Below are 26897 nucleotides of genomic sequence, written 5' to 3' on the forward strand. Positions count from 1 at the left end.
AAGGAAGGAAGGAAGGAAGGAAGGAAGGAAGGAAGGAAGGAAGGAAGGAAGGAAGGGAAAGTGCTAGCCAATCTTACTGCTGTTTTCATGAGAAGAATTCAAGATCATTAGTACATCTGAGTTTACTGCCCACGACTCAGTGTATTGGTTCCCAAGGACTGCCCTAACAACGTACTGCATGCTGGGTGGCTTCAGATAGTAGACATTTATTCTCCAACAGTTCAAGAGGCTAGAAATTTGACATTAAAGTACCACCGGGGCCATCCTCCTCTGAAGGCTCTAGAAAGAAACTGTCCCATGCCTCAGTCCTAGCGTCCGCTGGCCCCTGGCAGTCCTCAGTGTTCCCTTGATGTGTAGCTGACTGATCCCAACCTCTTCACCCTTCTTCCTATGGCCTTTATTCCTGGATTTCCTCTTGTCTCTGTGCCCAAATCTCCCTCTTCTTTCTCTTATAAAGACACCAGTCACTGGATTTGGGACTCATCCTACTCCAGCTCACCAGAGGGATCACAGGTTCTCTCACCTTTGTGCCCAGAGAAAATTCTAGAACTTCAGCTTTTTTTAGTGTAAGGGCTAGTCTAAAAGCAGGGCAACCTAAAGAGTCTTTCCTAAAAGCAACGAGAAGTACAGCACTAGACCAATAAACACTAAGCACACTTCTTCCTGAGGGTGAGTGGAACCAAAAATCACGATTCTGAGTAAAGGGTACTTGTCAGTTGATTAGAAGCCTAGATTGTCTGAGAAAACTGAAATTACTTTCCATAGCATGCCTTGGAAAATAACAGAAAGCACCACACAACAGGCCTTTCAAAAACCATCCGAGGCTTACTCTTGGAAGAAGAATCCTGGGTTCAGATACCCTGCTGTCTTGGCCAAAGGTGATCCCAGTGAGCACAGGGGCTAAAACAGTTCTGGCGTTAACACAGGGCACTACCAGAGGACAGATAACACTGTAGCTGGAGGAAGAAGGTTGGCCTCTGAAGGTTACATGCATAACCCTTTTTGCATTTCATTTTTTACTACTTGGTTGTAGTTCTTGTTTTTTCAATTGTGGTAAAATATACATAGCATAAAATTGGGGCACGTGCATGGCTCAGTCCATCAAGTGGCCAACACTTGTTCTCAGCTCAGGTCTGGAGCTTGGAGTCTTGAGTTCAAGCCCTGCCCCAGGCTCCTTGGCGGGTGTGGAGCCTACTTAAAAAAGAAAAGAGGGGCGCCTGGGTGGCTCAGTCGGTTAAGCGTTCCAGGTCACAATCTCGTGATCTCGCGGTCCATGAGTTCGAGCCCCGCGTCGGGCTCTGGGCTGATGGCTCAGAGCCTGGAGCCTGCTTCCCATTCTGTGTCTCCCTCTCTCTCTCTCTCTCTGCTCCTCCCCCGTTCATGCTCTGTCTCTCTCTCTGTCTCAAAAATAAATAAACGTTAAAAAAATAAAAGATTTAAAAAAAAAAAAAAGAAAAAGAAAAGAAAAGAAAAACTGACCGTCTTAACCATTTTTAAGTATATAATTCAGTAGTATCAGGTACAACCCCATTGTTATACAACGAATGCCCAGAAGTCTTTCCATCTTGGGATTATTTACCGTGAGGTGTGATGCGAGGTACATTTCAGTTTAACTGATGGAAGCGGGTACAGGGCATGTCCTGTCACTTCTGTGTATTTTCTAGAACGGGCAGCGACCCGCTCCCTCCGCCACGCATGGCCGCCCTCTGCCTTTCCTGGAGAGGAAGCAGCCACCACCTGTGGGCAGTAACAGCCCATGGCAGTGCCTGCAGCAGGACCCGCACAGCCTTCTGGACACTGGGAAGGGGTGACAGACATGGGGATGGAGAAGAAGGGAAGCCGGGGGAGGGGCGGCCGAATGGGGTTTTGGTAACCTGTCCCTGTTTGCCTCCAGGTGAACATGACAACGGATTTGGAAGGGAGTGACATGTTGGTGGAGAAGGCAGACCGGCGGGAGTTCATCGACCTGTTAAAGAAGATGCTGACCATAGATGCTGATAAGAGAATCACTCCAATTGAAACCCTGAACCACCCCTTTGTCACCATGACGCACCTACTCGATTTTCCCCACAGCACACAGTAGGTGTCTTGCTCGATACTTTTTACCAGGGGTCAGCAGACTTTTTCTTTAAAGCCTCAGATAGTAAATACTTTGGGCTTTGCGGCCATATGGTCTGTGTCACAACCGCTCTACTCTGCTGTTGTCGCTGACGGTTGCCGTGGACTGTACGGAAACCAATGAGGGAGGCTGTGTTTCGATAAAACGTTATTTGTAAAAGCAGGCGGCAGCCAGATTGGGTGGCCCTGAGCCACCCTTTGCTCTACACCAAAAAGCAGGGAACGGGAAGCGTGGGAGAGCTGAAGGCTGGGTGAACCCGCCCCGGGGGTCTGTACGTAAACGGGGTGCTCACAGTGGCGGCACCTGGGAAGCACAGCCACTTTCAGGGCCAGAGGTCACTCCCAGGACCGTTCTAGTTTGGATCCGGGTCTGTTCGCCCACTCATTCGTCCCCGCAGCGGGCGGTGTGCTGGGGTGCAGCGTAGGGCAGAGCAGTCGGGCCCCTGCCCACCGGGGCTTCCAGTCTGTAGGTGAGAGAAAGACATCACGTGGGTGATCCCCCAAGAAGCAGGCTGTTACCAGGGAAAGCGGGCTGCAGTCGGGGCCCGGCAGGGCAGCCCCCGAGGAAATGACCGCCGAACGACTGGCGACAGGTCACCAGTGAAAAGGCCGGCCAGGGGAGAGAGGGCACTGCCCGCGCGGTGACTGCCAGCACAGGGCCTGGGGCTCGGAAGGAGGGGAGGCCTCGGGACGAGCCGGGTAAGGCCCCGTGTTAAGGGTCTGGGTCTTCACCGTAAGAGCAGCGGAAGTCACGGAGGGACTTCTAAGCAGGGGATGGCTGGTTAGAGCTGCGTTTGACAGAGACCGGCCTGCTGCTGCACCATCAGGTCAGAGAAGCCCGGGCAAAGTGCCCGTGAGGGGAGGCAACGTGAAAGCTGCTGGTGGCCTGAGAGAGCCGTTTGCGGGGAAGCAACGGCCAGTTGAGCAGGCTGCGGGACTGAGGGGAGGGGAGGGAGAAACAGGAGCGACCAGAGGGGCCCGACGGGGTTCTTCTGATACGAAGGGACCAGGGCAGTTCAGGGTGCTGGTGGGATGTGTCTGCAGCACGAGGGATTGAAGAGAAGGATGCAGAGGTTTCCGAGAGGCCGGGAGGCGCCAGGATGGCAAGGCCAGCGTCACCGGGGCGGGGGGAGGGACGTGGGTATCGGCAGGCGTGCTGGCCTGGCCAGCGAAGTGGATGTTGTTCAGGCAGCTCCTGTCTTCCCTTGTGGAGAGCAAGGTGGTCGGTGGCTGAAGAAGTAGAGGAAAGCCCGGGTGGTCGGGGCAGGAGGTGGCCGGGCCAAGTGGACAGAGCAATAGGGGAACAGAGCGTGGCAGACGTGAATGGTGTGGAGGGTAACCGGGCCCCAGGTGACGGCAGGGGGACAGCAGGTCGTAACTCAGGGTCATCCGGGCTGGAGCTTTGCCAGGCTGTTGAGAGAACAAGACAAACTGCCAGGCTTAGGACGTTGGCAAGAGAGCGGTCATTTCCCAAATGATGGCTGTGGGAGGCTTAGCTGTGAAGGGAAAGGAAGTGAAGACAGAGGGGCCAGTGGGGCCGAGCAGGTTGATCACCTCCAAGATTGGTGACTTCAGCAACAGCCGAATGAGCCAGATGGGCCAAAGTGTGGCCAGGAGATGAGACACTTGAATTTGCAGTTTGGGGAAGTGGGGACAGGGTGGCCAGAATTGACCACAGGCCACTGGGATAAGAAGTGAGGAGCCAGCATGTCTGACCTCTGAAGCCCTGCCTGGTGGGCAGGGAGTGGAGCAGAGGCCCCGGTGCCCGACGGGGAGAGGAGAGGCCAGGGTGGCAGAACGGAGGGAGGAGGAATTTGCAGAGGCCGTAGTAACAAAGTACGCTGAAGGCTGACCCGCTTCAACAGCAGACGTCCGTGTTCTGACAGTTCTGGAAGACCAAGACCAAACACCAAGATCAAGGTGTTGGGCAGCACTGTTTCTTCTAAGGCTGCTCTGCTCAGCTTCTAGATGGCGCCGGCTCCTCCCTGTGTCCTCACGTGGTCCTTCTCAACACGTCTGTGTCCTAATTTCGTCCTCCTCACGGGCAATTGGATTAGGGCCCACCCTGATGGCCTCTTTACCTCTATAAAGATCGCATCTCCAAATGCAGCCACGTGCTGAAGCCCTGGGGCTTAGAACTTCAGCGGATGGATTTGGGGGCAGAGTTTACCCATATCAGAGGGTAATGAGGGATATCATTTCAGCCTCTCAACCTGGAGGCACTTGGGATGTGAAAGAACAGATAGTCCCATCCCTGGAAGTCTGCAGGGAGAAGCGGTATGCTCAAGGGAGCACCAGATTTTAGACGGGGTTAGGAGGAGACAGAAATACGTGAAGAGGCTGAACATGAGAGAGACCTTGGCACATCCTGGCTGTTCCTGCCACGGCCCGAGTCTGATTGGGCTGAGTCTCAAGGCTGGACTTGACCTTATCTGGTCTGCAGAAAATGAGTGGGTGGTACCCTAATTACCTCCTCTGATTTCAGTTCTGGTCCTTATCAGTTGATGTTGAGCAAGTCAGATCACATGGCAACAACCACCAATGTCCAGTTCAGAGAAGGAAGTTGGACCCCTCCCTCGCAAACTCTCATTACAGGATTTGTCCAATTTTGGGGTGGTAGGGGTAAGTCAAGGAGTCAGTCTGCGCCACTGAAGGAAGGCAGACTCGGTGATTTTCTGGATAGGACTCCCATGAGGTCAGTCTTCTTATATTCAGGGGTGAAATGGGACAATTGTGAACCAGCTATAGTAGATGTGGGAGATGGAGTGGTGCTCTCCAGACAGCTCCCAGTTAGCCCTCTGCACTGTCAATGAGACAGTCATCTGCACAATGTCAGGGCCGTAGCTGAATGACCTCAGGGTCCTGCCTAGCTCTGAATTCTGTTAAGGAAGCAGCAGTAGAATGCTTCACTGTACTTGGTGAAGACCAAGCATGGAGACCATGAGCATGAGCCTCAAATTCAGGATTTGGTGTAGATCCAAGAGAATCACTGGCGATTTAGAATTCGGAAAACGGGCCCCGGAAGGAAAGACAGGCCTTTAAGCACACCTAGCTTCCCTGAGAGTAGGCGTAACCCCTAAGGGTCCCTAGAACGGGCTGGGAAGACCATGAGAACAACAGGGCGAGAAGAATGCTCCAGCCCCCACTCCTTCCGAAGACCCCCACCCTTGGGGCTGGGCCAGAGCTGCCCCCACATGTAGATGAACAGGTGAAAGCGACCCCACTCCTTTCTCCACACCAGGATTCTAGTGCACAAATTCCTTAAAAGCCATTCTGACAGAATTAACCCAGGGTGTAAGTGTTTGCTCTTCCTGAAACTCAAAACTCAGACCATTTTAATTAGAAAATTCTGCGTCTAAAAGCTTTGGGTTGAATTGTCACAAAACCATATAATGCTTTAAATACATTCCAAAAAGAATACAAAATGCATCGCTTTATTCCTTCAGCTTCCATGTGAAAGCACTTGGCAGTTTGCTTGGCACTTAGTACATGCCCAAAACTGTCGGTATCACCAGCATTATAAGTAGTGTGTTTTGGCTATTCGTTACCATAGAATATGTTTTCCTTTTTCTCCAGGGTGATCAGTCGGTAAGTGTTTATTTCGTGTGCACTGTGTGGCCATTTTAAGTAGTCATGAGCTCAGAAAGGATTCTTCGGGCATGTCTAAGTTCGGAATGCCTGTCGTGGAAAGGACGTTTCGGGATAGCCCTCAGGCACCTGCTTGGCCCAAATTATAGCACACCCATAGCACACATGCGTCATCTCAAAGGAGTAGAAAACTAATATTTTATTTATATTCAGTTATTACATTATTTATAATCAGTAGCAGTACTTAAAATTGAAATCTAAATGTGTTTTACTATCCTGAATGTTAGCATTTGAGGAAAAGTAAGTTTAATTAGAGAACAGAAGCGGGGCACCTGGGTGGCTCAGTCGGTTGAGCGTCCGACTTCGGCTCAGGTCATGATCTCGAGCCCCGCATTGGGCTCTGTGCTGACAGCCCAGGGCTTGGAGCCTGCTTCGGATTCTGTGTCCCCCTCTCTCTTTGCCCCTAACCCACTTGCATTCTGTCTCTGTCTCTCTCAAAAATAAATAAACGCTAAAAAAAAAAAAAAAAGAAAAAAGAAAACAGAAGCGAATGAGAAACAGTGTATAAATTCTGAAGGACACTTCATGGTGGATTTTCAAGAACTCCGTGGTTGAGGCCGCTGTGGCTTTCCTTTTCTTGACGCTGGTGTCAGCTGCATTTTTAGACTTGACTTTCATAACTAGGGTTCTGTTTTGATTCACAAATGGAGGAAGAAAAAGAGGGAGAGAACTTCTATTTCGTGTAACTCGGCAAGAACGAGGAGAGCAAAAGGGAGGATGAAGGAGGTTAAAGAGGATGTGTGTGTACACACGAAGATGGCTAGTAATTAGCTCTTCGCCTTGGCAGATTCCCGACCTTTGACTCGTAAACAGGGACAACTATCCTGTCTCCCTCCTGCGGGTGTTGTAGGACTGAGTGAAAGAGTGCTTGCAAGCGACTGCCACACTTCTCAATAAATGTTAACCACAATTATCCGTTATTACTGGTATTACTGTTCCCATTACTGTTCCCATTACTGCACTGGAACACGTGCAGTTCCAGTGGGGACAAAGAGTGCCAACTGGGTCCGGATACGGGTTTGGCTGGTTCCTCGGCTGTCCCCTAGATGGCGCTGGTGCCCCAGAAGCACAACGAGTTGTCTTTGGTAAGGTGGAGGCGGGAAGCTGCTGTTTAATGTTCCCAGAGTAAACCATACACCACCCCGAACGCTGAGAATGATCAGTGAAGTTGCTCCAGCAGATCAGCGATATGAGGAAATGCAGCGAGAGCCGTCAAGTCTGTTGTGCTATGGAGAACCTTTGCCCATCCTGGGGGAAATTCATCTGAATAAAACTGACTTGAGCAAATGCAGACTTCGCATGAGAAATCCAGGAAATTTAGACCTAAAGTTAAGTTTTCCCAGTGGTCTTGTTTACTAGATTAATTGTTCTCTCCGTCTTCTCCCCCCTTATACTGCGTTACCCTCTTCTCTTTCCCTTATGCCTCTGTCTTTTGCATGAACAGCGTCAAATCATGTTTCCAGAACATGGAGATTTGCAAGCGTCGGGTGAATATGTATGACACCGTGAACCAGAGCAAGACCCCTTTCATCACGCATGTGGCCCCCAGCACGTCCACCAACCTGACCATGACTTTCAACAACCAGCTGAACACTGTCCACAACCAGGTGAATGGGGAGCAAAGGGGAAGGTGGGCAAGGCTGACTGTGCATCAGGAATTGTATTTTCCCACCAAACCTAGTCAGGAGGCCAAATTCCTCCAGTATCACATAGAAGAGACAATATGCACAAAATTCCTCTACTGTCGTGTTTATGTAAGAAAGTGTTTGCTTCCACGGTTATTTCCTTTGAGAGACCCAGGGACCCTGTAAAGGTGCTCTTTCTGAGATAGTACCTCTTAGTGTTTCCCTTGGTCCTGAGGTGGGAATAACATAAAGTCTCCTGCTATAATCCGTTTATGCCTGACACGTGCCTGGTAAAGAATTCTAGCACTGGAAGGGACACTGGCGGTCACCCCATTCGGGTCTCTCCCCCTTGTCCCCACACTGCTGGGTCCACATGATCTCCTTTCAGGACAGATAAAAGCTGTCCTTTCTCCAAGTCACAGGGAAAATCAATTCATCAGTCTGTCACCAGAATCCCAGCAGCTGGAATCAGAAGGGACCAGGAGAGTAAGGCTTTTTTCTCACAGATACCCAACTTTTTGAAAAAATTAGCAGAACCCCACACTTAACATGCTGTTTAAAATAGGGGTAACATACTTACTGGAAATACTTAGTGGTTGAATAATTTCCAAATCCTAGTCTGGGCTGCCTCTGCTATTTAAGACACTTTTACTTTTATTCCCAAATTCCAGTCTTATCACTTCCCCCAAAGAACTAACTGCCCCTAGATTTTTCCAGCCTTGGTATCCGTCTGCAGTGGCCACAACACTCCCGTGTGTGTGTGTGTGTGTGTGTGTGTGTGTGTGTGTGTGTGTGCACGTGTGCGTGTGTGTGTGTGTGTGTGTGTTCTAGAGGAGGAGAGGAGTGTATATGTTCTAATCCCAAAGTATGAATACCTCCGCCTGGCCATCCACTCACTTCTCTGTCACTGAAAAGGCACCAACCCCAGCTTCCAGCCTCTTCTCCCTCACGTCCCCCCTCTCCTAGGCATCCCTCTCTCCCCCACCTAAACTCCAGGAGAGGCCATGTGGAATGTGCCACCCTCGGGACCACTGGTGTCCTTAAAGCTCTCCTTAGAGAGAAGAGCTTGTGCTCTCTAGGACCTGGAGTCCAAAGAAACAAACAGTCCCGCCCAGTGCCTGGCCCTGCACTCAGGCTAAGGTGTCCACAGCCAGACATATGCGCGCCTTGACAAAACACCACCACAGTTTTGTCCTTCAGCACCAGAACCCCATCACGTCAGCTGGCAGATGGGTTAATATTATAAAGAAGTTCATCTAAATTGACGGTGTCAGGGAGGGTTTCAGTGTGGAGCACACAGGCCCCAGGCGAGGCCTTGAAGCAAGCACAGAGGCTTGGAGAGAATGTGCTGGGAGGATTTGTGTGAGTCTGCAGGGCCTGTGCTCTCCGGCTGGTGCCATGAGCACAGAAAGCAGAGGGAGGTAAATTTGGAAGGGAAGGTTGGCCAAACCATGGGTAAGGAGTGCCAGACCCAAACGCGCATATAGTATTTATTAGACAGTAATTGGAGATTTGAGGGCAGAGGTGAAAACATGCACAAAGTAGTCTTTTGGAAAGAATGTTCTAGCCTCAGTGCCCAAGAAGAACTGGAACGGAGAAAGCGGAGGCCAGAACTTCACTGAGCAGAGCCCAGCCACCAGGGGAGAAACCCTGAGAGTCAGGTTCCAGGGACGATTGGAAGAAGGCAGGCGTAGGGGAGACAGAAGAGTCGAGGACCCGCGTTGGGGACCTGGAGGGTGCCGGTCCCCAAAGAGGGAAGCTCGGGACACAAGCCGGCAGTGGGAAATGGGGACAGGGCGAGGCTCCAGGAGAGGTTCTCTGGGCAGAGAACAGAGAGGAAACAGTAAGAGAACACAGACGCCGGCCTACACATGGTACACACAACCCAGAGGCCCAAAACCCACTCTTTGTGGCAATTTGTATTCTAAAACCCAAACGTGTGTGCTACATAATTTAGTGATTACTTTCAAGCAAATTAATTTGCTTAACACTAAAATTGGGCATAAAACCTAGGTACAAAAAAAAACAAAAACAAAAAAACACATAAACTGAGTAGCCTTTGTATCAAATCTGACATGTGTACGTACCCTTCTTAAAACTCTACTTCTGTACTTGTCCAGGATGCCTTGTGGCTCTTTCCTCCTCGTCCATAACCTCTAGTGGCAAAACCTGTGTTAGGCAATGTTGAATTCGATGACCCCGGTAACCTCCACCTATCTTGCTGCAGGATCCGTGTGAAGAAGCTAGAAAATTCCCAATTTAGAGCCGATTTTCCTTCTGTGGCCTTGCTTTCCATGGAAGCTCATTCTCAAGTGAGGTCTCTTTCCGAAAGAGGCAGGAGAAAGAAAGCACATGATTTCAGAATCCATTTAACCCTCTCCATTTAAGTTCCCCTGAGCCATCGGCGTCTTTCCTCTCTGGCCTCCAGCCTACGAAGCTGAACCAGCGTAAGAAGGCCCCAAACTCCAATGAGAAACCCCAGGATCGGTGTGTCCCTCTCCCTGGCTGGCTGTTAATGTAGCGCGTTTATTTGCAGTAACCTGTTCCGCAGCCATCTGAGGGTATCTGTGAACAGTGCTCGCCTCAGACCTGAGCGGGGAAGGCCCCCTTCCGAGGCCCACTTCAGCCTCCCTCCATGTCTGTGTGCTTCCGTGCCAAGCTCTGGGTACCCAGGACGCTGTGCCCGCAGAGGCCTCCTCCTGGTTCTGCCTCCCAAGTGTGGACAGCACCGCAGGCCCCAGGGAAGGGGTGTGTGGACAGAGCTTAGAGGTGTGGGCTGGCAGGCCCATATACGTGCACCGAGAGCCCCCCAAGTCATGGGACACAGCTGGGTCAGGAAGAGAAGGCCGTCAGGGGGTGAGCAGCAGCCAAGGGATCCAAGAGTCCTAAACTCAAACCCGGCCTTCCAGGTTGTTGGAAGGTAGAAGGGCAGAACATGAACGGTTTCTGGCCTGATTTTTAACTTTGCAGTTTGTAGACTTACGGCACGCAAGCTTCCGTTTGCACTCTGGTCCAGGCCCCACACAGGTTAGGCATTGGCCCGAGTATAAGCACCAAAGGGGATGCTGAGGTGAATGTGGCTGCAGGTGCCTGCTTTTCCCTGAGCCTTCAACTGTGTTTCCACTCCCCTCTGTTTTTGCTTTTTTGGCTCTTGGTTTTTGTTTATTTGTTTACTCCTCTTTGAGTTCATTTATTTGATTTAGACTCGCGTCTCCCAACATGCCACGTCCCTCATTTTTTATTTTTGTTTATTTTTTGTTCAATCCCCATCATTCCTTTAGGCTCCCACCTCCACCAGTGCCACTATTTCCTTAGCCAATCCCGAAGTCTCCATACTAAACTACCAATCTGCACTCTACCAGCCCTCAGCGGCGTCCATGGCTGCAGTGGCCCAGCGGAGCCTGCCCCTGCAGACGGGAACAGCCCAGATCTGTGCCCGGCCTGACCCCTTCCAGCAAGCTCTCATCGTGTGTCCGCCCGGCTTCCAAGGTAAGGCTGAGCAGACCCGGCCCCTCACCTGCTCCTTCCTGTTCCACCTCCAGGGAACCGGCGCCCACGCCTTTCTTTCACGCCCACCTCCCTGGACTAAGGCTGAGGCCAAGGCCCTCTTCATTTCCGAGAGAGCACTGGCATTGCTGAACGTCAGGGCCCCTCTCCTACTCTGGCCAGCCTAGAAACAATAGGACTTAGGCTTCAGCGCCAAGTTGTTTTTCTCCCCACCTGCTGGTGTTTTTGTCCCAGGCCAGCTGTCTGTAAATACCCACGTTGTCTGTGTTCTTCTTGTTAGGCTGATGTCAGCTTGTATTTCCTCCAGTGAAATGTCCTCGGGGCTTGCCACTCTCTGACAGCCAACTGGGTCCAGTTCTCACGAAGAATATGAATCTGTCCACAAAGGACCTCCCACGCCTGTCCCCCAAATGATTCTTTAGCCATGCACCTCAACACTCTTCTCCTGAAAGTTCTAAGAACCAGCCAGGGTTGACTGTGTACGAGGTCTCGGGGTCTACGGAAAGCTCCGTATCTGTTCCCAAATGTGACACCCTGTGGCTTGAGCCTGTGTGTGGATGCTCAGTTCCAGACAGAGGGCTTCCAGTGGATTCACAGGCTATTCCCCGACACCCCTGCTTTGACATACACCAGTGTATTTTCATGTCAGAAGCTGTCTTTCTGGTGTAATTTGTCAGCATAACCGTTCCATCTTTGGCTTTACAGACTCCTTAATTTGACCTCCTAGTCTCCGAAAACATTCCAAGTTGGTTTCTGTGGCTTTAACATTTTTAAGTTGGAAACTGAAGGGGAGACTTGCAAAGGACCAGGTGATACCTGGCGGGGACTGGTGCAAAGGGGAGATGGGAGCGGACGTAGCTGGCTAGGAAGGTTCTCCGCGTCCGGCTGTTTCCAGCCGCTCACCAACCCCTCTCTCCCTTGCCGCTGTCCGGAACAGGGCTGCAGGCCTCTCCCTCTAAGCACGCTGGCTATTCCGTGCGAATGGAGAATGCGGTTCCCCTCGTCACTCAAGCCCCGGGAGCACAGCCCCTTCAGATCCAACCAGGTCTGCTGGCCCAGGTAATTCCTTCTTTATTATTACTGGTATTGCCATTATCCTTGTTAATGTTGTTCACAAAAGAGATATATCTCTGCTAATTCCCTCCGTGGTAATGAGTTAGGTGCTTGGACTCATTAGAAGATACCAGTAATATTCTGAATGATCCCTCGGTGAATCACCTCCCTATGTTATCTTGCTTATAATTCCAAGAAGAAATTTAGACATAGGGAGAGTCTGGGGAAATTATTATTAACTATTGTGGCTTTATAATGCAAACGTATATGGAAGACATAGGTTTTAATCCTAACTCTACTAATAACTGTGTGACCTCAGGCAAGTCAGTTAACATTTCTTTGCCTCAAACTTCTTTCTTACCAGATAGAAATGATTTTATTTTTAGAGCCAAAAGGAGCCTTGGAGATGTACCTCCTTATTTTATAGGGAGTTGCAAAACCAGGATCACAGAAGCTGTGAGCTGGAACCTTCCTTATCTGTTCACAGAGGTACTCCAATGGTAGAGGGGGAGCACAAGAGTTGAAAGTGGTTGGAAATGCGTAAAGCGTTGTGGAAGTTTGAGGTAACGTAGGGATGCAGTGATAACAGTAATCGATCCTTAATGGCACTTGAACAAATACATCATCATTATGCCAGACACTCTGTAACTGTTTAATTGATTTAATCCCCACAACAGCACGATAAGTAAGGCATTTGTCTCCAGTTGACAAGTACGGAGAGCAGGCACAATCAGTGGCTCAGAGTCCCCCAGCAAGTAGGTGCCACAACCAGGACACGAACCCTGGAGGTCGGATGCTGGCATCTGTATTTAACCACCGTGCCACATTGCCCCCCATACTTTCATTTCTATCACTGGGCGTCAAGGACAGCCTAACCTACATGCTGTCCGTTTAGAAGCACGTTTATTTTTAAATAAGGTAGGTTCCCAAAGCCTTCTCTCAGAGTGTTCCTACGGGCACTTGACTTACGGTATCTTTTGTTGAATAGAAGTTTTTGGTTTGGGGGCACCTGGGTGGCTCAGTCGGTGAAGCCTCTGACTTGCTGGTCTCAGCTCGGTTTGTGACCTCACGGTTCATGAGTTCAAGCCCCACATCAGGCTCTGCGCTGACAGCACGGAGCCTGCTTGGGATTCTCTCTCTCCCTCTCTCTGCCTCTCCCCTGCTCACTCATATGCACTCTCTCTCTCTCAAAATAAATAAACTTTATTTTAAAAAAAAAGAAGTTTTGGGGGTGCCTGGGTGGCTCAGTTAGTTGAGCGTCCGACTTCAGCTCAGGTCATGATCTCACAGTCTGTGAGTTCAAGCCCCACGTCAGGCTCTGTGCTGACCGCTCAGAGCCTGGAGCCTGCTTTGGATTCTGTGTCTCCCTCTCTCTCTGTCCCTCTCCTGCTCATGCTCTGTCTCTCAAAAAATAAATGAACATTTAAAAAAAAGTTTTTGGTTTTAATTTTAACGTAGTGAAACTGCACAGGTCTGTTTGGGCTCTCTTTTCCACTGGCCTTCCTCATCCTGCCGTCTTAACTGTGATAACTAACACCTGTCTTGCTGTCTGATTGGGAAAGCCTTGTTCCTGTTTGGTTTTTCAAAAGTCCCCTGTCTGTCCTTCACTTTTCATATGAATTTAAACATCACTGTTACAAACAAAACAGTCATTGGCTCAGAGTCGCACAGCAATTAGCCAACTGTCTTCTCTTTTTTCTTTTCTCTTTTTTTAGCAATTGTCTTTTCCAAACAGAAAACCCTGATGTGCATTTACTAGACTGGGGCTAAATCTATATTTACTTTAGGAAAAGCTGACATCCTTACGGCATTAAGTCATTTCAGGCACAAACACGGCATAACTGTATATGTTATCTTTCACTCTTTTTATTAAAGTTTTCTTCTGTTAGAACGGTTCCTAAATATTTTACAGGTTTTGCTATTAATAATTTTATTGATTTTATTTTCCGAGTATTTGGTTTTGGTTTATAGGACTAAAACTGATTTTGGTCTACTGAGTTTGTTATCTGGAAGTCCTTCTAAACTCTGATTAGTTATGATTGTTTCTGGGAATTCCCTTGGATTTCTTCTATGGACCATCTTACTAGCTTTGTTTCTTCCTTTACACTCCTTATTCTACTGTGCTGCTAGCACCTCAAAACAATGATCACTAACAGTGTTGACACTGGACATCCTTAATTGGTCCCTGACTTTACAGGAAATTCTTCTAGCTATTTGCCATATTTGGTCTGCTATCGATATTGGGTGGAGACAGCTTTCCCAAGCTTGCTAATCTTTTAATGAATATTGAGTTATGTCACACGTTCTTTCTGCATCTGTTAAAATACTTGTGTTTTTTGTTCATTAATCTATTAATGTGACACGTTACATTAATAGGTTCGTAATGTTAAACTATCCTTATATTTCCAAGATGAGCTTTAATCATGTTCGTTTGATATGCTTGTATGCTTTCCAGTATTGGGCTGTTTGTAAATATGTGGTTAGTGTTTTTATTTCTATGTTCAGAAGTGAGAAATGGCATATAATTTCTCTTTCTTATAGAATCCTTATCTAACTTGAGCATCGAGGTTACCCCGTCTCATAAAATGTGTTGGATATTATTAACCTCTTTTTCTGTTTCCTGGAACAGCTTATTTAAGGTTGATATTAACCATTCTTCATCTCTGTTCTTAAATGCAAGTTGACTTCGCAGTGACCACTAACACCAGCTTCTGGTGGCACACCAAATTTTGTTGCTGAAAATTTATAAACAGAGAATCTTCTGTACTTAAAGCAAGCCTTTTCTTCCCTCTCTCACTGGTCCTCATGGCTTCTTTTTGCTCGCACGGTTTCGTAGTAGGGAGTTCAGAAAAAGCCGAGAAAGATCAAGAGAAGGAACCATAGGTTCACTCTGGGGGCAGCATAGCTTGTTCGTACTTTATCTGAGTGGCAGAAACCCAGACCAGCCTCCCAGTGCTCCTCCTCTGTGAGCCAAAACCTAGAGAACTCACATGTACTTACAGATCTTTTTTCGTTGGCGCACTTAACCCCGGTAAGCCAGAAATCATTTCTGAAAGAAACAATAATTAGCATTCTTATTAGCTAACCTCAGCTTTCTCCGTTGTTCAGTTTGGTGCAAACCAACAGGCTCAGCATTTCTGAATCTGTTTGTGTTTTAATCATAGCAGGGAAGAGCTTTGCTTTTTTGCCCACTTGAAAAAGAGTCCCTAGAGTGCTGTAAATCTCCAAGCGGGCTTAACCCAAAGCTGTAATCCGGAGCGGGAATAAAAATTACATGTGCAAAGATCTTAGTCCCTGCAGTGTTTATAATGGGGAGCTGCTGGAAGCAGTTTGAATGTCCATCAGTAGGAGATTTGTTAAATAAATGGATGTGTACACAAAATGGAACGCCACATAGCCATTAAAAAGGACACGGAACACCAATGCACCCCCACATGCAAAGATTTCTTGTATTAGGTGAAAACAACTTCCTGCCCTATCCAGGATCACGTTGTGTCTTTCTGTCGGTTGGTTGCTTTTTCTTTCTCTGTTTGTCACTTAATCCATGCCAGTGTGTTAGTGTAAAGGGGGAGCTCTCTCCTAGGTATTTTTAAATATCCCTTCAAAGGACAAAAGTAAGCTAACTTATAAAACTAGTATGGTGGCTATAAAAAAGCAATAACTAAACATTTAAACTAGTGCCTTCCTTTTTTTCTGGGTAAATTTCTAGGTATCAGGCAGAGGCACCCCAAATATTATTCTTTACTTTAAACATAGCTGAAAAGTGGGCATCATTCTTTTTACAGATATTTAAACCTTAGGAGCGCCTGAGTGGCTCAGTTGGTTAAGAGTCCGACCGGCTCAGGTCATGATCTCCTGGGTCGTGAGTTCAAGCCCTGCATCGGGCTCTGTTCTGACAGCTTGGAGCCTGGAGCCTGCTTCATATTCTGTGTTTCCCTCTCTCTGTGCCCCTCTCCTGCTCATGTTCTCTCTCTCTCTCTCTCTCTCCCTCTCTCTCTCAAAAATAAACAAACATTTAAAAAATATTAAAATATTTAAATCTTTTCAAGGTTTTTATTTGTGAAGGTTTAGGAACGGAGTCATTTGAATCCATCCCACGTTAGTTTTGTTTGCTTTGCTTTCTCCTCCCCACCTTCCAGCAGCACCCCATGTCCTTTGAAGGGAAGCAGTCTCTCCGGGGTTCCCCAAGGATGTGTGTGCATGGGAGGCCGGAGTGAAATGACACCCTCTTGTTTACATGATACGGGAGTGATCTTTACCAACCGTCTTGCCAGTCCCAGCCTTGCTGGTACTACCCACAGGGGGCTGTCCCCTCTGTCGTCCGATGCCTGGGGCCTGCGCTCACACCTTGACCACCATCAGAGATTGTGGATAAGTGGATAAAGGCAGAGAGATGGAACATACAGCTCTTGATTGAGACAGTATTGAATTTAGCTCACTTTTCAAGTTGGCAGGATCCAAAAAAACCCCCTTGGACTCGCAAGGCTGGAACAGAAATTCAGAGCGCCCCCAAGAGGTGGAGGTTTGCCATATCCTTCTAGACCCCAGCCTTTTGAAGGTCTATGCATGCTTCTAGTCCTAGCACCCGAATCCCTTTAAATGTCTCCCTGGAACTTTTTCAGCCGTCCAGATTACAAAACTTCAGTGCTTCTCATTCATTACCTCCTCTGGTAACATTTTCAGCAAGCAGTCCCTCCAGCCATTCTGTCTTGCTATCTGCTTCTGTCTTGCTTGGTGCCTGCGTTGTTAATGAATAAGGAACACTTTTTCATGTGACTTTTATGCCTTCACCACCAGCCCTGATCCTGAATAGAGCCATCGTTTCTGCGCATCCTCTCCATAAAGGAAGGTAGTACACTGGTGAGAACATGGGCTCTGAAATTTGATTGCCTGGAAGTCCGAGAAGCCAGTCCCACCGCTTACCAGCTACATAACTGTAGGGAACCTACTTTTGAATTTAACGTTTTTTTTTTTCAAATTAACACATGTACCTAATGTTTAAAGTGAAATGAAAAAAAAAAGTGAAATGAGTCCACAGACTTCTAAGAAAATGGTAGTTGCCTGCTCTATCCCACCCCCAATTTCCACTTCCCCCAAATAATTTTTAAACTCTTTTGTTTTGTTTGTTCATAAAGTTTATTTATTTTGGGAGAGAGAGAGTGCTCAGGAGGGGCAGAAAGAGAGGGAGAGAGAATCCCAAGTAGGCTCTGCTCTGTCAGCACAGAGCCCGATGTGGAGCTTCAACTCGTGAACCATGAGATCATGCCTTGAGCTGAAACCAAGTGTCAGATGCTTAACTGACTGAGCCACCCAGGTGCCCCAAGTCTTTTATTTTGTTATTTAACTCCCATGTTTCTAAATAACGTGCTTAAACTGCTTTTTACTGATCTTCCCATTTTGGGTATCAATGGACTTCCTACTATGGAAGATAAAGACTTAGCCCCCTAACCCACCCCAGCCCAACAGCACACGCGCAGTCATGCTCTCTCTCTCTCTCTTGCTCGTTCTCTCTTTTCCTTTCCCCCATTCTTACCATGGAAGTTTCTTATTCCACCACTCTGCATTATTTACATACTTACTACCATCAGTATTGTATAATATTCTCAGTTGAGCCTCACAGCAGACTATGATTCTATTTCTTTTCCTAGACAACTTGTTTTTCCTGGGGTTGATGGCGGTTTCATTTTTTCATTTGGTTGGTTCCCTCTCTGTACATTTATATGCAACCCCAGATTCCTCCAGAGCCAGTCACGGTTTGGGTGTCTGATGTGTTGATGTGTTTCAGCTTATTGACAAGTTGTGTCTGTTGTTTTTTTTCTCTTCTGAGAACTTTTTAAGACTCTCCTTGTCCACAATGGTCTGAAATTTCATAATCTATATGCTTTCCCATGGGTGATTCTTTTTTTTTATTTTTTATTATTTTTTTTTCAACGTTTATTTATTTTTGGGACAGAGAGAGACAGAGCCTGAACGGGGGAGGGGCAGAGAGAGAGGGAGACACAGAATCGGAAACAGGCTCCAGGCTCTGAGCCATCAGCCCAGAGCCCGACGTGGGGCTCGAACTCACGGACCGTGAGATCGTGACCTGGCTGAAGTCGGACGCCAACCGACTGCGCCACCCAGGCCCCCCCCCCCATGGGTGATTCTTTATACATTGTTCTGAACACTGTTTTTGCCCTTTCAGTATGGAAGTTTTTATTTTTCCTTTGTTAATTTTTTCCCATCCATTTTCACTCCTTCTTTGTGAAATTCTTCATTGGGTGTTGGCACTCCTGAATTGATCTAATGATTTTCATGTACCTCCCCCCACCCCCCACCATTTTCTCTCTATACGTTCTATCTGTGCTATCTTACCACAGTTGAGATTTTCTCAACTTTTTTTAAAACCTTCTATGGAAGGGCGCCTGCATGGTTCATTCAGTTAAGCATCTGACTCTTGATTTTGGCTCAGGCCATGATCTCACAGTTCGTGAGATTGAGCCCCATGTCGGGCTGTGAGCTGACAGGGTGGAGCCTGCTTGGGATTCTCTATCTCTCTCTCTGCCCCTCCCCTGCTCGCACACTCTATCTCTCTCAAAAATAAATAAACTTAAAAAAAAAAACAACCTTCTATGGAATTAATTTGTTATAGTTCTCATTTCTAAGAATTCTTATTCTCTGAATACAGATATGGATATATAAATATATATTCCTATATATGACCTTGTTTCACATATATATATATATATATATATATATATATATACACACATGATTGAAACAAAATAAACATTTTTTAAACTCTGTGTACAGTATAAATTTTCGGAAATTTTCTTCTGATTCCTACACTGTTTTTGTTTCCTCTGAGTTTCTTGTTTTGTCTTAGACTTTGATGTTAGAAGCTTCCTTTAATATCTGGTTATCGTTGGCTGTTCACTTGTATTTAAGACTGGAGCACCGGAAAGCTAATTTGAAAGCTGCAGAAGGGGCAGGACTGTTGAATGCGGTCTCTCTAGTCTGAGAGGGGTGAGCCCGTGATTGTCATTGGCAGACTCCCTACTCCTCACATGTGTTTGTAGTTCTTTATCTTGGACTTGTGGGTTTTCCTAGAGAGGATCTTCCTGCCTCCTGCTTTGGCGGGGAGTGGGGAGGGACGGTGTAAGCCTACATACCAGGGATCTGCAACCTGAGGGGTAAAGGAATCTCACGGTTTAATATGCAGACTTGACCTTAGATGCCCCAGTCTTCTGACTCCGAAATTGCCCTTCTGTTTCCCAGCTTCCAAAATGTTGCTAATGGTTATTGTCACCCCTGTTGTTTCTGTCCTTATGGATCTCTGTATTATGTTTTTATTCCTTCACTATCATTTCAGTTGGGTTTAGAGAAGGAGTGCAATAAATGTATACGTTTCATTTACTGCCTTTTTGGGTAGGTTATTTAGTTTCTGTGTAGTTCAGTTTATCCGTCTGAGAAATGGGAAAAAATAATAGTCATTAGCTCACAGAACTGGTGTTAACATGAAGTGAGAAACCTACCTATGGTCTTAGCTCTGTGCTTGGCACCAGGAAGTATGGGCTGTAATCTTAAAAATGTATTACAAAGTAATAAGTTATAAACTGTACAAGCGTATACAAGTCATTATACAAGTATGAAGTGTCATCTCAAATGAGTTGAACGTGTCCATCAGTGAAAGGGGTCAAAAACAGCCTTTACCCCGTCTCTTTCAGGTAAAATGCTAACATCCATTTTAGGGGAGTGGGGAAAAAAAATGTCCTTAACTTGTTATCAAGATTTATTATTTAAAAGTGACAGTCAAAACACATGCGTTTCCAGAAAGCTGAAAAGTTTCAAAGTTGTTTAAATATTACTGCCAACGAAATTGTTATTCATTTAACTTTTTGAACTTGTAACTGTTTTAATTGATCGATTAAATTATTTTTCTGCTGTGTCTGAATTCAGTAAGCTTGAAATATAGTTAACTATAATTAATTGCCTTGGTAGGATTGCTTCTTTCATCTTACAACAAACATTAAGCACTTTCTGTATGAACTGTTGTCCCGAAGCTTTTTGCCTGTATCAAAATAGATCAGTAAGCAAACAGGCAATGTAAAAAAGCTATGAGACCTCATGGGGCCTCCTCTGCACCATGAGAAGGATGGACCAGGTGAACCATCCACTCAGATCTAAAATGTGCTTTTGGGGCGCCTGGGTGGCTCAGTCGGTTGAGCGTCCGACTTCAGCTCAGGTCATGATCTCACAGTTCGTGGGTTCGAGCCCCCGCATCAGGCTATGTGCTGACGGCTCAGAGCCTGGAGCCTGCTTCAGATCCTGTGTTTCCCTCTCTTTCTGCCCCTCCCCCGCTCACACTTTGTCTCACTCTGTTTCTCAAAAATAAATAAATGTAAAAAAAATTTTTTTAAATAAAGAAAATAAAATGTGCTTTTATCATTTTTATGCACATCACTTTTTATAACGCTTTGACTCAAGTTTGTGATTCATTTCCAAGTGTGTGTTTGTACATATGAGCCAAAACACACATATTAAAGATGCAGCCTAGGGGCGCCTGGGTGGCTCAGTCGGTTGGGCGACCGACTTCGGCTCAGGTCATGATCTCACGGTCCGTGAGTTCGAGCCCCGCATCAGGCTCTGTGCTGACAGCTCAGAGCCTGGAGCCTGTTTCCGATTCTGTGTCTCCCTCTCTCTCTGCCCCTCCCCCGTTCATGCTCTGTCTCTCTCTGTCCCAAAAATAAATAAACGTTGAAAAAAAAATTCAAAAATAAATAAATGTAAAAAAAAAATTTTTTTTTCTTTAAATAAAAAAAAAAAAAGATGCAGCCTAAAAAAAAAAGGTACAGTTTGTGGAGCACTGTATTACATAAATCACCCAGTGTTAGCGATATCCAGCCCAGTGGAAAGGACAAGATATAACTGAAATCATACATCTTTAAATTCTTGACCTGCCCGAGATTTTACCTTAGTGGTGTTCCTTTCAGTGTCCAACTATGGACAACTGTGTTCAGTCTGAATCACTTGATAACCAAAGGCAAGCAGGGTAGTGATTGAGAATACAGAAAGCAGAGAACACCACATAGACCCCCCCCCCCCCCCCCGCCACCGTGAGTCTTTTCAAGGAAGAGTCAGGACGGTTCATTTTAGACTTCTTAGGAAAATCTTAATATTTATGTAGAATCAAGCTATGACCCTCCAACTACATCTCATTTTTGCTTTGAGGTAAGGTCAAGGTAATTCTCAATTAAGCTTATAGTCCCAGCTAAGAATTTTATTTCCTGCTTGCTTGCTTGCTCTCAGATGTGGGCAAGTAGTAGATATTTGGTGATCTCAGAATTATGTTAACTTAGCGGTGCCTGGGTGGCTCAGTCAGCTGAGCATCTAAATCTTGATTTCGGCTTAGGTCATGATCCCAGGGTCATGGGATCGAGCCCCATGTTGGGCTCAGCATGGAGCCCACTTGGGATTCATTCATTCATTCTCTCTCTCTCTCTCCTTCCCTTCCTCCCTCCCATGCTTGCACGCACGCACTCTCTCTCTCTCTTAAATAAATACATAGTTTTAATTAAAAGTAAAGAATTATGCTAACTTAGATTCAGAAGATAACACAACTTGGAGGTCTAGACTCTAATAAACAAATGGTAAAATAGTAAATAAAGGATATTAGATGGAAAACTTCTTGAGGGCAAAAAGTCACCCTCGTGTGGTCCAATTCAACTGTCTCAATCTCTTGCACATGGTTGCATGCCAGAACAAATCAATATGCGAACTTTTGGAAACTGTGAGCACAGTTCTTAGAGCAAATTATAAATAAATCATTCCTCAACATGAATAAATGCCTTCCATACGACTCTTTGCCCATGTACTTATTATCTTCTAGGTAGTTCCCAGATGTGAGTTTTATCTCCCCTTACCTTAGTTTTTGAGGCCAAAGACCAGGTCTCCACTTTGACACCCATCACAGGGTCCAGAACACCCTGGGGCACAGAATAAGGGCTTGACTCATTATTGAGTGATTGTGTGATTAACAAACATGTTGATGGCCCATGTCCTCTGTTCTGCAGCAGGCCTGGCCAAGTGGGACCCAGCAAATCCTGCTTCCCCCAGCATGGCAGCAGCTGACCGGAGTGGCCACCCACACATCAGTGCAGCACGCGACTGTGATTCCCGAGACCATGGCAGGCACCCAGCAGTTGGCCGACTGGAGGTAAGCAGGAAAGCGCGCGTGTCTGTGTCCACGGCTCACCCGGAGAGCTGCCGGACTGGCCTGCATTGTGAATTCTCTGGTTTACAGGGAACTTTTGAAATTAAACAGAGTATTAGGTGGGATACAACTACGGTGCAATGAGGGTGAATTTTTAAATAAATGTAAATCAGCTTCATTACTTTATGGTCACTTGTCATTTTCGACCCCAAATTCAGTTACATCATTTGATCGCCGGTGTGATCCAGGGACGCGCATCTGGATGGTTCTTGGTTTGTTTCTCAGAATTAAACTCCACTCCCGGAAAACAAAGATTTGTTGGCAGTGAAAGAATGCGGAAGAGAGTCCCTGAGGCTCCTACGCGATTCTAGAAAGTGTTCTCAAGGTGTTTTGAGACATGGGCACGCTGGAGTTCTATCTGCCCTCTCGGGGGAAAGCTGACAGAATGGGGTTTATTTGGAATGGTAAACTCTGGCATGTTTGCTGAACGTGCCTCTTCAGTTAATAGTCGTAGCTGATAGATCAAAGTCCATTTTCCACAGACCCCAGAGGCACGTGCTGACAGCCACCAGCACACCATAGCCCTGTATGTTTCCAGAACCCCACCCATCCCACTCACTGACTTCCTCACCAACACCTTGCTCTGTTGTTCTTTCCACTTGCCACTTCTCCTTATACTCTCCACCCACTCCGTCCCAACCCCACCACTGTGCCCCCCGCACCGATGGCAGTCCCCCAGTTGTCTCCGGCTTCCCGCGGCCCTCTGGGCTCTCTCGTGCAGCCCAAACATCCGGCGTCTCTCCACCTTCCGACACTCTCCATACCGACCGTGGAGCCGCCCTGCAATTTCTTTTTGGATCTAAGAGGCTGTTGTGAATGAAGAGCGCCTGGTAAAACGAGGCGTGGAGATAGAAGTCCCAGGTCAGGCCTCAAATGAAGCTTCCTCTATTCCTCCATTGAATTTTCTGACTAGTACAAACAAGAGAGGACGCAGGCTCTTTCCTGCAGCGCCACTCACTTCCCACCGACAACACCCACCAAGTCCACCCCCACTCATTGGAAGCACTTTCAAACAAGGTAAAACTGGGTTCAATTCTGGCTCTGCATGATCCGAGTGAGGCCTTTATGAGCCTCAGTTTCTTCTTCAATACTGTGGGCATAACAATGCCTACCTCCCAGAACTGCCGGGAGGTTTAAATGAAGATAAACTGCAAAGCGCTTGACCTGTATTTAACACATATTATACTAGCACCTGGTACGTGACAGGCAGTAAATAAATCTGTTATCTTCCCTTCCCCCATTTACGCTGGTTCACGCTCAGAGAGACTGCCTTCCCTCTCCAGCTCATTAGGAACAGTGACCGAGTGGAAAGCTATTTGACCAATTGGTTTTTTCTCCCCCCGCCTTTCTCCTAAAAGACCATACACATGCCGTGCTACTTTTTTCCTTTGTCTTTCAGCGTTTATAACTCATTTAACTTCAGCAAAACTCACTTACACAGATTTTCTCATTCCTCCTCCCTCCTCAGCTCTTACCTGGTTACCACAGAGAACACTTAACACTTTCTTTCCAATCTCTTCTCCATTTCACGTGTGGGCCAAAGAACATGCACAGTCATGTAAACAAAAGAGAGAGGTACAGATCCTAGACTTTCCTATCTAGCAACAACACAGTAAAGAAGCCATAACATCTGTTTCTAAATGTAAATGTCCAAGACTCTATCAAAATCTCTACACAAGTACCTACTTACTTCTTTTTCCTTATTCATCCTTTTCCCCAAGTTGCAAAGATGAATTTTGTAGTATTTTTAAAATTCAAATGAAGTCTCCTTTAACTTTTCATCTCATTGTGTGATAAATGGGCTTTGATGGGCAAGTCTCTGAATTAATCACCACTTGTAATATTTCGTTGGGAAAACAACCCTCCGAGCTCCATACAACCCAGATCGTTAAGAACTTTGAAAGACAACCGGCTTTCAGAATAATGGCTGCCAGCAGTACTTCTGTCGATAGGTGTCTCGTATTAACTCTGACTTAGTACCAAGTTCCATTCACATCTCGTCAACCTTCAGTTAATCTAATTGTTCATTCAGCAAGCATGTCATTAACTGATCAGCTGCTACACGCCTGAGCATTGTGCTAGCCACGGAGAGAATTCAAAAGAATGTTAACACTTCCAAACAGCAGAAACCTACGACTCCTGGTTTCCAAAGCTGTTTTAACAGAAACGACAAATTCCTCGTTTGTAAAGTGGTATTACAGTATCCTACCTCACAGAATGCAAGAACCCATTTAAAAGCACTTGTAAATTCTAAAATAAAATGCACAGTGCAGTCATCTGTTTAGGGACTTTAAAAGGTAGAGGGGATAGTTATCTCCTCTCCGCTGAACCTGCAACTTGCCAATTCTTCCCCCTCGAAACGACCTCTTTCTCACTTACCCACAAATCGTGTTGCTGCCCACTCCTTCAGAACAGCACTTAAACTTCACCATACCTGGGAGACCTACCTGGTGAGCTCATCTCTTCAACAACTCCCTGAGCTAGTGAGAACCAACTTTTAGTTTTAATTTGGCTTTTAATCGGGGAGGAAGCTTTATCTTAAAAAGAAGCTCCATATTTATAAAATCAGTAAAGAGCCTTGTTTCTCCCATCTCCCGCTCAGGAACACCCACGCTCACGGCAGCCATTACAATCCCATCATGCAGCAGCCTGCGCTATTGACTGGTCATGTGACCCTTCCAGCAGCCCAGCCCTTAAATGTAGGCGTGGCCCACGTGATGCGGCAGCAGCCAACCAGCACCACCTCCTCCCGGAAGAGTAAGCAGCACCAGTCCTCTGCAAGGTAGGTGGTGGGAGTTGCCCTTGAGGAGAAAAACTTCAGAAGATTGCAAGTTACAGAGATGTTTTTTAAGTTTTATCTATTTATTTTGAGAGAGAGAGAGAGAGAAAGCATAGAGCAGGGGAGGGGCAGAGAAAGGCAGAGACAGAATCCCAAGCAGGCTCCACAATGTCACCACAGAGCCCGATATGGGGCTCAAACTCACCAACCATGAGATCATGACCCAAGCCGAGACCAAGAATCGGACGCTTAACTGACTGAGCTACCCAGGCACCCCAAAATGTGCTTTCTTTGAAATCTGAGGTCTAAGGTAACTCATTTAGCTGCTTCCTGAATTATAAGCAATAACTTTGGTTAATCCTAGGCATTACCAGCAGAATAATCTTACTCATTCCCTTTCAATTCAGTCTCATCTCAATGAACTCTTAAAAATCAAGGCAGAGAAAAGGCCACATACTGCATGATCCCATTTATATGGCATTTTGGAAAGGCAAAAGCGGATCAGGAGTTGCCAGGGGCTACTGGGTGGGCGAGGAGGGGGATTGACAAGGAAAGAGCATGAGGGAACTTCCTAGGGTGATGAAAAAGTTCTCTGGGTTGGCAGAGGAAACATGTACATTTGTCAAAACTCATCAAACACTTACAAAGGGTGACTTTGTGTGTGTGTGTGTGTGTGTGTGTGTGTGTATAGTCAAAATTGTGTGGCTGCAGAATTGCTTCTACATCTTTCTCCAGCAGCACTGACTTTGGAGGCCCTTAATTGTTTCTTTGGAATAGGTTAATCAAGAGAAAGAAGTCCAGTACATAAAATGTCTAGTGAATTTTGGTTTTACTCCCTCATTTAACCAGGGACCAGATATTAGGCCTATGTTTTTTGTTTTTTGTTTTTTTATTATTCTTCTCTGAAGATTAACCCAAGAGCTGACTTCCTTTGAGTTGTCATTCTTCTTCAAGATTCCTTATTTGGGTGTTTCTGACAACCCACAGAAATCCATCTCAGATCTGAGGCAGCTCCGTGACAATGCACCCATGTCGTTATTAGACGGGGTGGCAACGGAGGCCACCGCCTCAGTCCTTTGCTCTGTCATGCCCAGCCGTGTGGGTGGTCACACGGAATACCAGCCTGACCCTGTGCTGATCTTAGCACCCTCATGGCTCACCTTGGCAAGCGGGGGCAGTAAGAACTCTTAGCCTCCCAACCTGTTGACCAGCCCCTCCCTGTTGCCAAGTCACCACCCAGCTGGCTTTATGACGGCTTATTGCCAGTGCTTCTCAAGATCGGTATAATTATACTGAAAGTTTTGTATTTGCCTATTTTTAAGACCAATGCCTTAGGCAAAACAGAAGGCTCTCCCCTGTTGGGCGGTGCAGCCAGGCTCCCTTTCCTTTCAACAGTGCCAAGTGGAGCTATTTCAACTGCTGGGGTAGTGAAAACATAATCTCAAAATTGTAACAAAGCAAGCAGTAACAAATGTATAGGTTTATGCTGACTACAAACAGTGGGCCAATGCTATCGGTAAAAGTTAGCGCCCACCCCCCAGAAAGGAACAAGCAACATATCTGACACCGGCTAGATAGAAAATTAAATAAATCTACAGAATTGTTTTCGTCTTCCTGCCTTTTAGCTAGAAAGCGCTAGAACCTGTAAGGACATACCAGGATCTTCAAAAGTTTCTTTGGCCTCTCGCTGTACAGATACGACCGAGGTCGGCAAAGGTTGGTGGGGAAAAGATAAGGCATTGTTTCCCCAAAGTTACCAGGAACCACAGTTGCCAGTTTGTTAAGGAATTTTGAGTCGATCAAAAACTCCAGATTAAAAGGTCCCTGGTTAAGTACACTTTTTCCTCCTGCATCCTGCCCGGCTTTTCATTCCAGCTCAAACAGACGGGTAGACTTCCTAGGAGGCTGGTGTTTG

The 26897-nt window shown here is 46.6% G+C and overlaps 1 protein-coding gene across 3 annotated transcripts in view; it reads left to right on the forward strand.

The window, feature by feature from the left end:
• The window catches only part of HIPK2 (homeodomain interacting protein kinase 2), a 129921-nt gene that overhangs the window by 70385 nt on the left and 32639 nt on the right, over positions 1-26897 (forward strand). For 2 of the 3 annotated variants that reach the window (XM_040471801.1, XM_040471803.1), the window contains exons 5-10: positions 1895-2079; positions 7211-7373; positions 10754-10880; positions 11836-11957; positions 22004-22146; positions 24806-24985. In XM_040471801.1, the coding sequence (XP_040327735.1) occupies positions 1895-2079; positions 7211-7373; positions 10754-10880; positions 11836-11957; positions 22004-22146; positions 24806-24985 (920 nt within the window). Of the gene's footprint in view, positions 1-1894; positions 2080-7210; positions 7374-10672; positions 10881-11835; positions 11958-22003; positions 22147-24805; positions 24986-26897 lie in introns of all 3 variants that reach the window. The other variant, XM_040471802.1, reaches the window with a different exon arrangement.

This window comes from Herpailurus yagouaroundi, unplaced genomic scaffold, assembly GCF_014898765.1.
Source record: "Herpailurus yagouaroundi ecotype Mexico unplaced genomic scaffold, PumYag 100, whole genome shotgun sequence".
NCBI lineage: Eukaryota > Metazoa > Chordata > Mammalia > Carnivora > Felidae > Herpailurus > Herpailurus yagouaroundi.